The 13,749-nt window shown below is 38.0% G+C and overlaps 1 protein-coding gene across 3 annotated transcripts in view; it reads right to left on the bottom strand.

The window, feature by feature from the left end:
- The window catches only part of LOC311130648 (complement factor H-like), a 264,401-nt gene extending 259,802 nt beyond the window's left edge, over nucleotides 1–4,599 (bottom strand). For all 3 annotated transcript variants that reach the window (XM_084163437.1, XM_084163438.1, XM_084163439.1), the window contains exons 1-3: nucleotides 4,464–4,599; nucleotides 322–504; nucleotides 1–52 (exon numbers count right to left, since the gene is read on the bottom strand). The exon at nucleotides 1–52 is cut by the window's left edge and continues 54 nt beyond it. In XM_084163437.1, the coding sequence (XP_084019563.1) occupies nucleotides 1–52; nucleotides 322–504; nucleotides 4,464–4,533 (305 nt within the window). In that variant the 5' untranslated portion in view covers nucleotides 4,534–4,599. The remainder of the gene's footprint in view (nucleotides 53–321; nucleotides 505–4,463) is intronic.
- Nucleotides 4,600–13,749: the final 9,150 nt, after the last annotated feature.

Genomic DNA, 13,749 nt, shown 5'->3' with positions numbered 1-13,749 from the left:
GAAAGATGGAAGTCTCCATTTGGTGTGTCTCCTGGATGCCCACATGACTTAGCTGCAAACAATAACAGAGGAAACAACTGCTTTTAGCCCAAAGAACATTCAACAAAAACATATTGGTCCAACATCTACATACTCCGCTATTATTAGTTTTTTGTGTATATTATAATTGACAGTTCATGATCATCCATCTGCAATATGGAATTTCACATACAGTAAATTATAATTTTGTAATCAGAATTGACTTTAAAAGTAATTTGTCAAATGCAATGCATATCATGTCATTCTAAACCTCCGTTAGGGATGGGATGGGCATAGACTTACGTTCACATTTTCGACCACCTTCTTCTTTTTCCCAGTCTCCCTTGTTGCATTTGAATCTAAAGAAACCTACGTAGCCAATAGCGCAGGGCAACCTCACTCTTTTGTCGCTGGCAGTGTCTTCTAGCTTGGAAACGTCTAATTTTGCATGGTCAGGATTCTTTATAAATGCATTTCTTAAACAATCTGTGAGGTACACACAGTTACAGGTGTAAATAACATGGAATGCAAAATAGACTTATTAAAACATCTTGAAATATGCAATGCCAAGGGTGATGCATAAACCCATCATATCTTATTTATTTTATTTATTTATTTATTAGGATCCCCATTAGCTGTTGCTATAGCAGCAGCTACTCTTCCTGGGGTCCACACAAAACATTAAAGGTGACATAATACAGAACATTAATTGACAAGAACAGCTCAAGGACAGAACTACATACATTTAAAATAAGAATAATATAACCAAACAAGTCCTGTAGTGACAAAACATGACGAAACAGAGAGACACTTGCATGCATTATATCAGTACTACATATACATACAAGTTATTTAGGTCAGATAGGGGAGAGGCGTTGTGCCGTGAGGTGATGTTTCATTTGTTTTTAAAGCTAATTTTGTTGTTTGCTTGAGTAATTTGAGATGGAAGAGAGTTCCATGGCTCTATATATGAGTTTCCTTAAATTTGTTTTGAATTTGGGGACTGTGAAGAGACCCCTTGTGACTTGTCTGTTGGGGTAAGTATGTATGTCAGAACTGTATGTTAGTTGATTATACAGACAATTTGGAATTTTTCAACACAGTAATATTTCTCATAAAAACAAGAAGTGATACAGTCTCTCCTCTACTTTGAGCCAAGAGAGACTTGCATGCATATTGTTCAAATTAGCCCTTGGTGTACTGTGAAGGACAAGGTGTGCTGCTCTGTTCTGGACCAGCTGCAGCTTTCCTCTGTCCTTCTTTTCAGCACCTGACCTTATAACCGGGCAATAGTCAAGATGTGATAAAACTATAGCCTGCAGAAATTGTTTAGTCCAGCGTGGTGTTAAAAATGCAGGGTATATTTTTACCACTGACAGACCACTCCCCATATTAACAACAATTTAATAAAATGCCTTGACGATGACAGTTTACAATCTAAGGTAACACCAATAAGTTTAGTTTCCTCTACTTGCTCAATGGTCACATCATTAATTAGAAGATTCAGCTGAGGTCTAGTACTTAGGGAATGACATGTACCAAATTCAGTGATTTTGGTTTTTAGATATGTTCAGGACTAGGTTATTACTAGCCACCCATTCTAAAACTGACTACAGTTCTTTGCAGTGGGTTGCAGTGATTTCACTAGCTACCTGGGACCACCGTGTGTATAATGTTGAATCATCTGCGTACATAGACACGCAGGCTTTGATTAAGGCTAGTGGTAGATCATTAGTAAAAACAGAAAACAGTAAAAAGCTAAGACAGCTCCTTTGTGGAATACCACACTTGATATCTTTTACGTTAGAGAAGCTTCCATTAACCTCTACGGGATCAGTGTCCCGTATACGGGATGGTTGATCTAACGTGCGCTAATGTGATTAGCATGACTGTTGTAAGTAACAGCAAACTTTTCAGGACATACAGTGGCTTGCGAAAGTATTCACCCCCCTTGGCATTTCTCCTATTTTGTTGCCTTACAACCTGGAATTAAAATTGATTTTTGGGGGGGTTTCTATCATTTGATTTACACAACATGCCTACCACTTTGACGAAATAAGACAAAAAAAAATAGAAACCTGAGCGTGCATAACTATTCACCCCCCCATAGTCAATACTTTGTAGAGCCACATTTTACAGCAATTACAGCTGCAAGTCTCTTGGGGTATGTCACTATAAGCTTGGCACATCGAGCCACTGGCATTTTTGCCCATTCTTCAAGGCAAAACTGCTCCAGCTCCTTCAAGTTGGATGGGTTCCGCTGGTGTACAGCAATCTTTAAGTCATACCACAGATTCTCAATTGGATTGAGGTCTGGGCTTTGACTAGGCCATTCCAAGACATGTAAATGTTTCCCCTTAAACCAGTCGAGTGTTGCTTTAGCAGTATGCTTAGGGTCATTGTCCTGCTAGAAGGTGAACCTCCGTCCAAGTCTCAAATCTCTGGAAGACTGAAACAGGTTTCCCTCAAGAATTTTTCTGTATTTAGCTCCATCCATCATTCCTTCAATTCTGACCAGTTTCCCAGTCTCTGCCGATGAAAAACATCCCCACAGCATGATGCTGCCACCACCATGCTTCACTTTTAATAATGGATTTAATGGTGCTCCGTGGGATGTTCAAAGTTTCTGATATTTTTTTATAACCCAACCCTGATCTGTACTTCTCCACAACTTTGTCCCAGACCTGTTTGGAGAGCTCCTTGGTCTTCATGGTGCCGCTTGCTTGGTGGTGCCCCTGGCTTAGTGGTGTTGCAGACTCTGGGGCCTTTCAGAACAGGTGTATATTTACTGAGATCATGTGACAGATCATGTGACACTTAGATTGCACACAGGTGGACTTTATTTAACTAATTATGTGACTTCTGAAGGTAATTGGTTGCACCAGATCTTATTTAGGGGCTTCAAAGCAAAGTGGGTGAATACATATGCATGCACCACTTTTTCCGTTATTTATGTTTTAGAATTTTTTGAAACAAGTTATTTTTTTCATTTCACTTCACCAATTTGGACTATTTTGTCTATGTCCATTGAATTAAGTCCAAATAAAAATCCATTTAAATTACAGGTTGTAATTCAACAAAATAGAAAAAACGCCAAGGGGGATGAATACTTTTGCAAGGCACTGTAGACATGTCTTATATGGGCAGAAGGCTAAAATTATGGTTAATCTAACTGCACTGTTCAATTTACAGTAGCTATTACATTGAAAAAAGACCATGCTATTGTTTGAGGAGAGTGCATTACAACAAAAAACGAATCACAGCAACTGGTTTGGTACATTCACCTCTGAAGGTAAATAATGTACTTACATTCAGTAATCTTGCACTGATTTGTCATCTTAAGGGTCCCAGAGATAAAATATAGCATAGTTTTGTTTGAACAAATCCATTTTTATATTCAAATGTGGGAATTGGGTTCTACAGTTTGAACCCCTGCTGTCTCTGGCTCCACACCCACCCCGATGTGTGAAAGTGAGTGTATAAGCTAATGATCCATCATGTATGACATTCCTGGGAGTGTGTAAACTTACATTTTGTATTACCATATAATTTGTGTATGTTCTCTATGGTTATGTACTTGAAAATGTATCAATTGACCAATTTGGCACATTTGGGCAGACTTGATACAAAATAGTCCAGTATTGCAATGCTTCAATGGATCAATCTGAAACTTTGCACACACACTGCTACTATCTAGTGGACAAAATCAAAATTGCGCCTAAACTGCAATATTATATTGTGGCCTTTCTCTTGCATTTCAAAGATGATGGAACAAAAAAATAACATAGAAAAAGCATATTTTTATGTTGCATTATCTTTTACCAAATCTAATGTGTTACATTCTCCTACATTAATTTCCCATTTCCACAAACTTCAAAGTGTTTCCTTTCAAATGGTATCAAGAATATGCATAGCCTTGCTTCAGGTCCTGAGCTACAGGCAGATAGATTTTTGTATGTCATTTTAGGCGAAAATTGAAAAAACGGGTCTGATCCTTAAGAGGTTAAAGAAAACCCTGTGTCTATTAGATAGATAGGTCTCACTCCGTGATATGGCCGATGATGGAAAGCCATAACATGTGAGTTTTCAATAACAGATGATGGTTAATAATATCAAAGGCTGCACTGAAGTCTAACACAACAGCTCCATCAATCATCTTATTATCAATTTATTTCAGCCAATCATCAGTCATTTGTGTCGGGGCAGTACATGTTGAGTGCCCTTCTCTATAAGCGTGCTTAAAGACAGTTGTTAAATTATTCACAGAGAAATAACATTGTATCTGGTCAAACACAATTTTTTCCATACGTTGGTAAGAACTGATTTCAACATGATCCGAAGTGTGAACTCGACATGCTGTCTCACCGATGCATGCATGGAAAATTACACAAACCAAACATAACTTCTTATATCTGTAATATTTCAGTCAGGCAGAGATATCTTACCTTGACCTTTCACAAAGGTGAGTGTACAAAACCACAGTGCAAGGACAAAGCTGAGAGTTATCAATCGCATTTTGACTTCATCGCCTGTTGTCTGTCACCAGTGAGAGTGTTGGGATGTTGTGGGTCACAGACAGAGTTGCAGTAGTTAAATGAACTCCTGTCGGTTAATGATTTGCCAGAGCCCTCTCAAGTTACAGTCCGTCACGCAACTCAGCAGCAACACACTGTCACGACTTCCTCCGAAGCTGCCTCCCCTGCTTGTTCGGGCAGACTTCGGCGTTCGTCGTCACCGGCCTTCTAGCCACTGCCGCTCCATATCTCATCATTCCATATGTCTTGTCTTGTCAATTACACACACCTGGTTCATATTCCCCTCATTAGTACGTGTTTAGTGTTCCCTCTGCCCCCCTTGTTCTTGTGGGTGATTGTTCATTGTGAGGATTAGTAGCTCGGTTGAGCTCAGTATTTTGTATTGCTGGAGTATTTTCCCCTGTGTGCATGTTTGTTCCAGTGCGCCTGTTTTGCGCACTGGACTAGTTACGCTGGATTACGGAATAAACTCTGTATACTGTGATTTACCCTCCTGCGCCTGACTCCTTCAAATCACGCATCACACACACAGCACACTAAAATTAGAAGGTAACACATGTCCTGTATTGTAACACAGTGAGCCACAGGCTGCAGGGGCATGCAGAGGTGGAAGTAGAGGATAACTGTAAATGGAGAAAGACGAGGAGGGGAGGGGATGGGGGAGAAGGGCAAGTGACCACATGATGTCTGGTTGAGACACCAAGGGTCACGGAAAGCGAACAGTGTTGTGAAAGACAAACAACTAAGCCTGAGGGAGGGAGTTGTTAGGTCTGGCAAAACTACAATGTTTTGTTGGGAATTGTTATCATTGCACATTTCCCGGCATCTGGATATTTCCATTGCCAAATCCACTGTGTACTATTTACAAGTTGAAAACCCAAAGTGTGCATCGATTATATTCAGCCTTTCTATTCTACTGGAGAACCTGAAACCATTGCTCTCAATAAGGGTATTGTGTTGCTGAAATTTTGAACATAATCAAAAACATAATTTTATTGTGACAATAAATGTAGCTAATGTATGTTTTAAATGAATGTCTCTGAATGTGGAAACTGGATCTGACTTGTTTGTCTTTTACTGAATAAATAAAGTATTCCAGAAAATGGTTCATTTGTTATGTAAACCTCCGGTAATCATTTGCAGTAACCAAATAGATGGCTTAATCTGAGGCTTCCAACCTTTGAAACCACACTACTGGCATTATGAGATAAAACTCAATTTTCAATTAAAATATAGTAGCATTTTTAGTGAGGGACTTTTCAGGACAACATAAGTGACAGACTGAAATCTGCCCTGATTTAACTCTAATACTACCAACATTTTACATACATGGATTACCAACTGGGGTCAACAAATCTACTTAATTTTTATCAAAACATCATTAGGCATGTAAATAATGTTATCTGAAATAAAATAAAAAAACATATTCTGCATATTCTGTAAAACAAAAATGCAGCTTTTTTTCGAGAATACAATCCACATTAGTACAAAAAAGCTGATTTACCATCATTTAATTGTAGTATCATTTCATTTTTTGAATTTGGTAATTTCTATGTGGTAAAAAGATTTAAAGGGGTGGTACACCAACATTATAAATATGCTTAATTTTATTGTCAAAAAGCGATTCATCCATTGATTCTGAGAGACAATGACCAAGCATATGGCTCAGTTTTCTTTATGTATTTACCCCACAGCCAGCATTAGCATTGCTGCTAGTGAAGCAATGGGATTGGTAGGGCCTTGCTTCAAAAAGCAAGCCCAACTACTAAAAATTCCTTCAAACAAAATGTTATAGCAACCCACATTCCATAACAAGTTGAACATATATAATATTGGTGGGTATTAGAGGAATTCTGGTATTTATGTAACATTTCCTGTAGAATAACAGGAAATACACACCAATACAGCAGTATGTGTACATTCAGAGGGTAGCTGGTTTCTGTACTACAGTTCTACCAAGTATTCATAACACTGACATAATTTTATGAGCTGTTTTGACTGAAACTAAGCATATAGTTCTATCAAGTATTTATATCATTGGCAAACTTTGTATACCATTGGCACAACATTTTTTTGCACAGCAATAAGGTGATTTTGGTTTTGTACAGTCATTCCATATGTAGTATAACAAAGTACAATCTTAGGCAAGTGCATGGGGTGTTATACAGTATCTTGGCAAATGATTTGTATATCTTGTCATAATCTCTAAAACAGGTCCCCCTCCACCCTCTAGTGGTATGGAAACTTGTCATTATGTCTCCAAAGAAACCTGGATTAAAATAAGGGTCCTATTTATCAAATTACTATAGGCGGAATTAGGTGTTTTTGATGTGGTCAAAATGACCCCAAAATACTTGAATTATTGATACAGTAACACTAAACAATGATTTATATTTGTTAAGAACAAGTTAAATGACAAAATCATGAAAAATTAGAAGAATTTAATAAACCACCCTTGGGCTTTGATAAAAAAATATGCCTCTGGGGTCAAAATTACCACAGTCGGTAGTATGAGGGTTTAACCGAGAAGTCAGAAAACATGTGTTTAGCTGTTGGGTAATATTGAGTTGTTGAACTTCCTGAGTTGTCCTTTATGTGACCCATAGACATTTTTACATTTTAGTCATTTAGCAGACGCTCTTATCCAGAGCGACTTACAGTTAGTGAATGCATACATGTTTGTTTTTTTCCTCATACTGGCCCCACGTGGGAAACGAACCCACATCCCTGCCGGCCAAACCCTCCCCTACCTTGGACGACACTGGACCAATTGTGCGCCGTCCACGGGTCTCTCGGTCGCGGCCGGCTACGACAGAGCCTGAATTCGAACCAGGATCTCTAGTGGCACAGCTAGTACTGCGATGCAGTGCCTTAGACCACTGCGCCACTCGGGAGCAGTGACCCCCTACCTCTGTTTCTCAATAAGGACTACCCCCATCCTTGTCTGCACCACATGTTATTAGTCAGCAGTTGCAATGTGTTTACATAACCATGAACTACCGTACAGCGTTCAAACACTACTCAAATATGTAGCTAGGCATTGCAATATGTTCTCGTTGCAGACTAAGTATGGCTTGCGTCAATCAGAACAAAGATTCTAGTAATTAGTCTATAGAATGGTTATCAGTTACATTATAGTGTAGAGTGGTTATCAGTTACATTAGAATATAGAGTGGTTATCAGTTACATTATAATATAGAGTGGGTATCAGTTACATTAGAATATAAATCAGTTACATTAGAATATAGAGTGGTTATCAGTTACATTAGAATATAGAGTAGTTACCAGTTACATTAGAATATAGAGTGGTTATCAGTTACATTAGAATATAGAGTGGTTATCAGTTACATTAGAATATAGAGTGGTTATCAGTTACATTAGAATATAGAGTGATTGTCAGTTACATTAGAATATAGAGTGGTTATCAGTTACATTAGAATATAGAGAGGTTATCAGTTACATTAGAATATAGAGAGGTTATCAGTTACATTAGAATATAGAAGTTAGAAAGTTTGCCCACTGACAAAGAAATGATCAGTCTTTAATTTTAATGGTAGGTTTATTTGAACAGTGAGAGACAGAATAACAACAAAGAAATCCTGAAAAACAAATGTCAAAAATGTTATAAATTGATTTGCATTTTAATGAGGGAAATAAGTATTTGACCCCCTCTCAATCAGAAAGATTTCTGGCTCCCAGGTGTCTTTTATACAGGTAACAAGCTGAGATTAGGAGCACACTCTTAAAGGGAGTGCTCCTAATCTCAGTTTGTTACCTGTATAAAAGACACCTGTCCACAGAAGCAATCAATCAATCAGATTCCAAACTCTCCACCATGGCCAAGACCAAAGAGCTCTCCAAGGATGTCAGGGACAAGATTGTAGACCTACACAAGGCTGGAATGGGCTACAAGACCATCGCCAAGCAGCTTGGTGAGAAGGTGACAACAGTTGGTGCGATTATTCACAAATGGAAGAAACACAAAAGAACTGTCAATCTCCCTCGGCCTGGGGCTCCATGCAAGATCTCAACTCGTAGAGTTGCAATGATCATGAGAACGGTGAGGAATCAGCCCAGATCTCAAGGCAGCTGGGACCATAGTCACCAAGAAAACAATTGGTAACACACTACGCCGTGAAGGACTGAAATCCTGCAGCGCCCGCAAGGTCCCCCTGCTCAAGAAAGCACATATACATGCCCGTCTGAAGTTTGCCAATGAACATCTGAATGATTCAGAGGAGAACTGGGTGAAAGTGTTGTGGTCAGATGAGACCAAAATGCAGCTCTTAGGCATCAACTCAACTCGCTGTGTTTGGAGGAGGAGGAATGTTGCCTATGAACCCAAGAACACCATCCCCACCGTCAAACATGGAAGTGGAAACATTATGCTTTGGGGGTGTTTTTCTGCTAAGGGGACAGGACAACTTCACCACATCAAAGGGACGATCGACGGAGCCATGTACCGTCAAATCTTGGGTGAGAACCTCCTTCCCTCAGCCAGGGCATTGAAAATGGGTCGTGGATGGGTATTCCAGCATGACAATGACCCAAAACACACGGCCAAGGCAACAAAGGAGTGGCTCAGGAAGAAGCACATTAAGGTCCTGGAGTGGCATAGCCAGTCTCCAGACCTTAATCCCATAGAAAATCTGTGGAGGGAGCTGAAGGTTCGAGTTGCCAAACGTCAGCCTCGAAACCTTAATGACTTGGAGAAGATCTGCAAAGAGGAGTGGGACAAAATCACTTCTGAGATGTGTGCAAACTTGGTGGCCAACTACAAGAAACGTCTGACCTCTGTGATTGCCAACAAGGGTTTTGCCACCAAGTACTAAGTCATGTTTTGCAGAGGGGTCAAATACTTATTTCCCTCATTATAATGCAAATCAATTTATAAAATGTTTGACATGCGTTTTTCTGGATTTTGTTGTTGTTATTCTGTCTCTCACTGTTCAAATAAACATACCATTAAAATTATAGACTGATGATGTCTTTGTCAGTGGGCAAAACGTACAAAATCAGCAGGGGATCAAATACTTTTTTCCCTCACTGTATAGATATATATATATTTTTTGCTCCTGAACTTCTTCTACTCTCAACCTCTCCGATCATTTTCATGATGTCCATCCGGTTTGCTTCTATAGGCCATATCTTTCTAACTGTGCTCTTTCCCAAAAGCTCCCAACATACAACCTATATACTTATTATGGACACAGTATGCTTACATTATTAGATATCTTTGTTATTATTTGTTGTTATTTGTTATTAGTCCCATCCTTCAACTCTATTCAATACCTCCCATCTATCTCTTAACACCATCCATATAGGATTTCTATTTGCCATATATATTTCAACCGTACTGTGATGTTTTACAAAAGTTCTGAACCTTTATATTCTCATTGCTTCTACAGATTGTGAATTAAAAATAAACATTTTTGCTAAAAGTATTATTATATTATTGATCGATTGACTATGACTTTTCAGATCACCCAGTAATGCTATCTGCAAGGTTAGCTCCAGGTAAATATTGCAATCCTTTAGCCATTCCTGGACCTGTGTCCAAAAACAAGCTACAAATGGACAGAACCAAAACAAATGATCTAATGATTCTGTCTCTTCACAGCAAAATCTGCAGAGCTGGGAAGATTGTATCTCCCATATAAATAACATTCTATTGGTAGCAAGAATTTTATATAATAATTTAAATTGAAAGATTCTAATTTTTGAATCCGGTGTCGTTTTGCGTGTCAGATCATAAACACTATGCCATGGGATCGGTACGTCAAAAATCTCTTCCCAACTATTTTGCAATCTTTATGTGATGGCTGTCAATCCTTTGGTCCTTAAGTGAAACTGATATACTTTTATATTTATCACAGTTTTCCTTAACCAATTATGTTCTCTAATGCAAGGCTGACAGACAAGTTCCTTACTTTCTCCCCCTTCCACTTTCCTCTTCCACTTTTGCGGTAAGGCTGCAATTATTTGGTTGTAATTTTGGGTAGAGCAGACATTTCCATATAATGATGGACTGTCGTTTCTCTTTGCTTATTTGAGCTGTTCTTGACATAGTATGGACTTGGTCTTTTACCAAATAGGGCTATTTTCTGTATACCCCCCTACCTTGTTACAACACAACTGATTGGCTCAAACGCATTAAGAAGGAAAGAAATTCCACAAATTAACTTAACCTTTTTAACATTTTTACATTTTTAGTTATTTAGCAGACGCTCTTATCCAGAGCGACTTACAGTTAGTGAATACATATTTTTTTATACTGGCCCCCCGTGGGAATCGAACCCACAACCCTGGCATTGCATCCCCACAACCCCACAGCTCTATCAACTGAGCTACATCCCTGCCGGCCATTCCCTCCCCTACCCTGGACGACGCTGGGCCAATTGTGCGCCGCCCATGAGTCTCCCGGTCGCGGCCGGCTGTGACAGAGCCTGGATTCGAACCAGGATCTCTAGTGGCACAGTTAGCACTGCGATGCAGTGCCTTAGACCACTGTGCCACTCAGGAGTACAAAATATATATATCTTTCCCCTAACCCTACCTTCCCTCCCCTAACAAGGCACACCTGTTAATTGAAATGCATTCCAGGTGACTACCTCATGAAGCTGGTTGAGGGAATGCCAAGAGTGTGTAAAGCTGTCATCAAGGCAAAGGGTGGCTATTTTGAAGAATATAAAATATAAAACATATTTTGATTTGTTTAACACTTTTTTGGTTACTACATGATTCCATATGTGTTATTTCATAGTTTTGATGTCTTCACTATTATTCTACAATGTAGAAAATAGCAAAAATAAAGAAAAACCCTTGAATGAGTAAGTGTTCTAAAACGTTTGACCAGTAGTGTATGTGTTTATTAAAGGGCTTGGCTAACTGTGTTAGGCAGGGCTGGTTGTGGAGTAAATCTCAAACTTTCTAAATAAAAATCCTTATGTTCCATGGGCAACAATTTGGCTTACACGTATCAGGCTAGGCTACCTCGTTACAAAGCGTGATTCCAAATCACATCTGCTACAGTACATATACTCGGTTTATGTTTCGGAGCACTGAATCCACCTTTGACCCATGCTGGTTGAGCAATCTCCATTCTACAGTTCTTAGAATATCAGGCATGGTAGAGTCTTCCTTTACCACCAGAGGGCAGAAGTGACCCTTTTGTTGGACTCTGAGCATACACAGGTACAACCAGAATAAGAAACACAGTGGGAGGCTTTTCATTTCTACAGATTCACATTCTTTATCAACAGTTGCTACCTATTTTATTCATGTCATCTGTTTCCTTTTTTTGACTGTACCTTATTATTTTTTTATTTTTTTGGGGGGGGGGGATGGATCAGCTTAATATTGCAGATAGATTGTATCTTCTATCAATGTAATTGTCTGCATCACTTCCAATCCCCCATGTTTTTTAATTTTTTTTATATATATTCCCCTTTATTACTTTTCAACCCCACCATCCTTTCCCTACTTGGAGTAAATTAGTGAACAACAACGTCCAGGCCTCTACTTCCGGTCTATAATTACAATCTACACCTTATGGACAGAGTTAATTTTACAATAATTCTATATCCATATATATATATATATATATATATATATATATATATATATATATATATATATATATATATATATATATATATATATATATATATATATTTATTTATTTTTTTGCTCCTGAACTTCTTCTACTCTCAACCTCTCCGATCATTTTCATGATGTCCATCTGGTTTGCTTCTAAATGCCATATCTTTCTAACTGTGCTCTTTCCCAAAAGCTCCCAACATACAACCTATATACTTATTATGGACACAGTATGCTTACATTATTGTCTATCTTTGTTATTGTTTGTTGTTATTTGTTATTAGTCCCATCCTTCAACTCTATTCAATACCTCCCATCTATCTCTTAACACCATCCATATAGGATTTCTATTTGCCATATATATTTCAACCATACTGTGATGTTTTACAAAAGTTCTGAACCTTTCTATTCTCATTGCTTCTACAGATTGTGAATTAAAAATAAACATTTTTGCTAAAAGTATTATTATATTATTGATTGATTGACTATGACTTTTCAGATCACCCAGTAATGCTATCTGCAAGGTTAGTTCCAGGTAAATATTGCAATCCTTTAGCCATTCCTGGACCTGTGTCCAAAAACAAGCTACAAATGGACAGAACCAAAACAAATGATCTAATGATTCTATCTCTTCACAGCAAAATCTGCAGAGCTGGGAAGATTGTATCCCCCATATAAATAACATTATATTGGTAGCAAGAATTTTATATAATAATTTAAATTGAAAGATTCTAATTTTTGAATCCGGTGTCGTTTTGCGTGTCAGTTCATAAACACTATGCCATGGGATCGGTACGTCAAAGATCTCTTCCCAACTACTTTGCAATCTATATGGGACGGCTGTCAATCCTTTGGTCCTTAAGTGAAACTGATATACTTTTTTATTTATCACAGTTTTCCTTAACCAATTATGTTCTTTAATGCAAGGCCGACAGACAAGTTCCTTACTTTCTCCCCCTTCAACTTTCCTCTTCCACTTTTGCGGTAAGGCTGCAATTATTTGGTTGTAATTTTGGGTAGAGCAGACATTTCCATATGTTTTTGTTAGCTGCATGTGCGACATAACTCCACCAGTCCTACCGATGATATCATTTACGAAGATTATACCTTTTTTAAACATTCTGTCAAAAAATAAAGGTTTTTTGTCAATTAGTATATTTGAATTTAACCACAATATTTGTTGCATTATTTGTTCTGTCGTTTCTGGAGGATTAAATTGAAATTGCAACCAACTTTCTATGGCTTGTTTTAGAAATAGTGACATTTGGGAGATTATTTCCTTTTCAAATAACTGAAAGTGAGAGGTTGTAATCTGAATAAAGGGAAAAAGGCCTTTCTTGAACAGTGGGTGAGACAATCTTACTAATTTGCTTGAGAACCAGTTCGGATTTAAGTATAACTTTTGGATGACTGAAGATTTTAGTGATAGGTCTAATGCTTTAATATTTAATAATTTCTGTCCTCCGAATTCATATTCATTATATAAATATGCTCTTTTAATTTTGTCTGGCTTGCCGTTCCAAATAAAATTGAATATTTTTTTCTCATATAATTAAAAAAAATTATGTTTCGGAGCACTGAATCCACCTTTTACCCA

The sequence above is a fragment of the Coregonus lavaretus genome (genome assembly GCF_964263955.1).
Source record: "Coregonus lavaretus genome assembly, chromosome: 6".
Lineage (NCBI taxonomy): Eukaryota > Metazoa > Chordata > Actinopteri > Salmoniformes > Salmonidae > Coregonus > Coregonus lavaretus.
The sequence above is the reverse complement of the archived record's forward strand: the minus strand, read 5'-3'. Positions and strand labels throughout refer to the sequence as shown.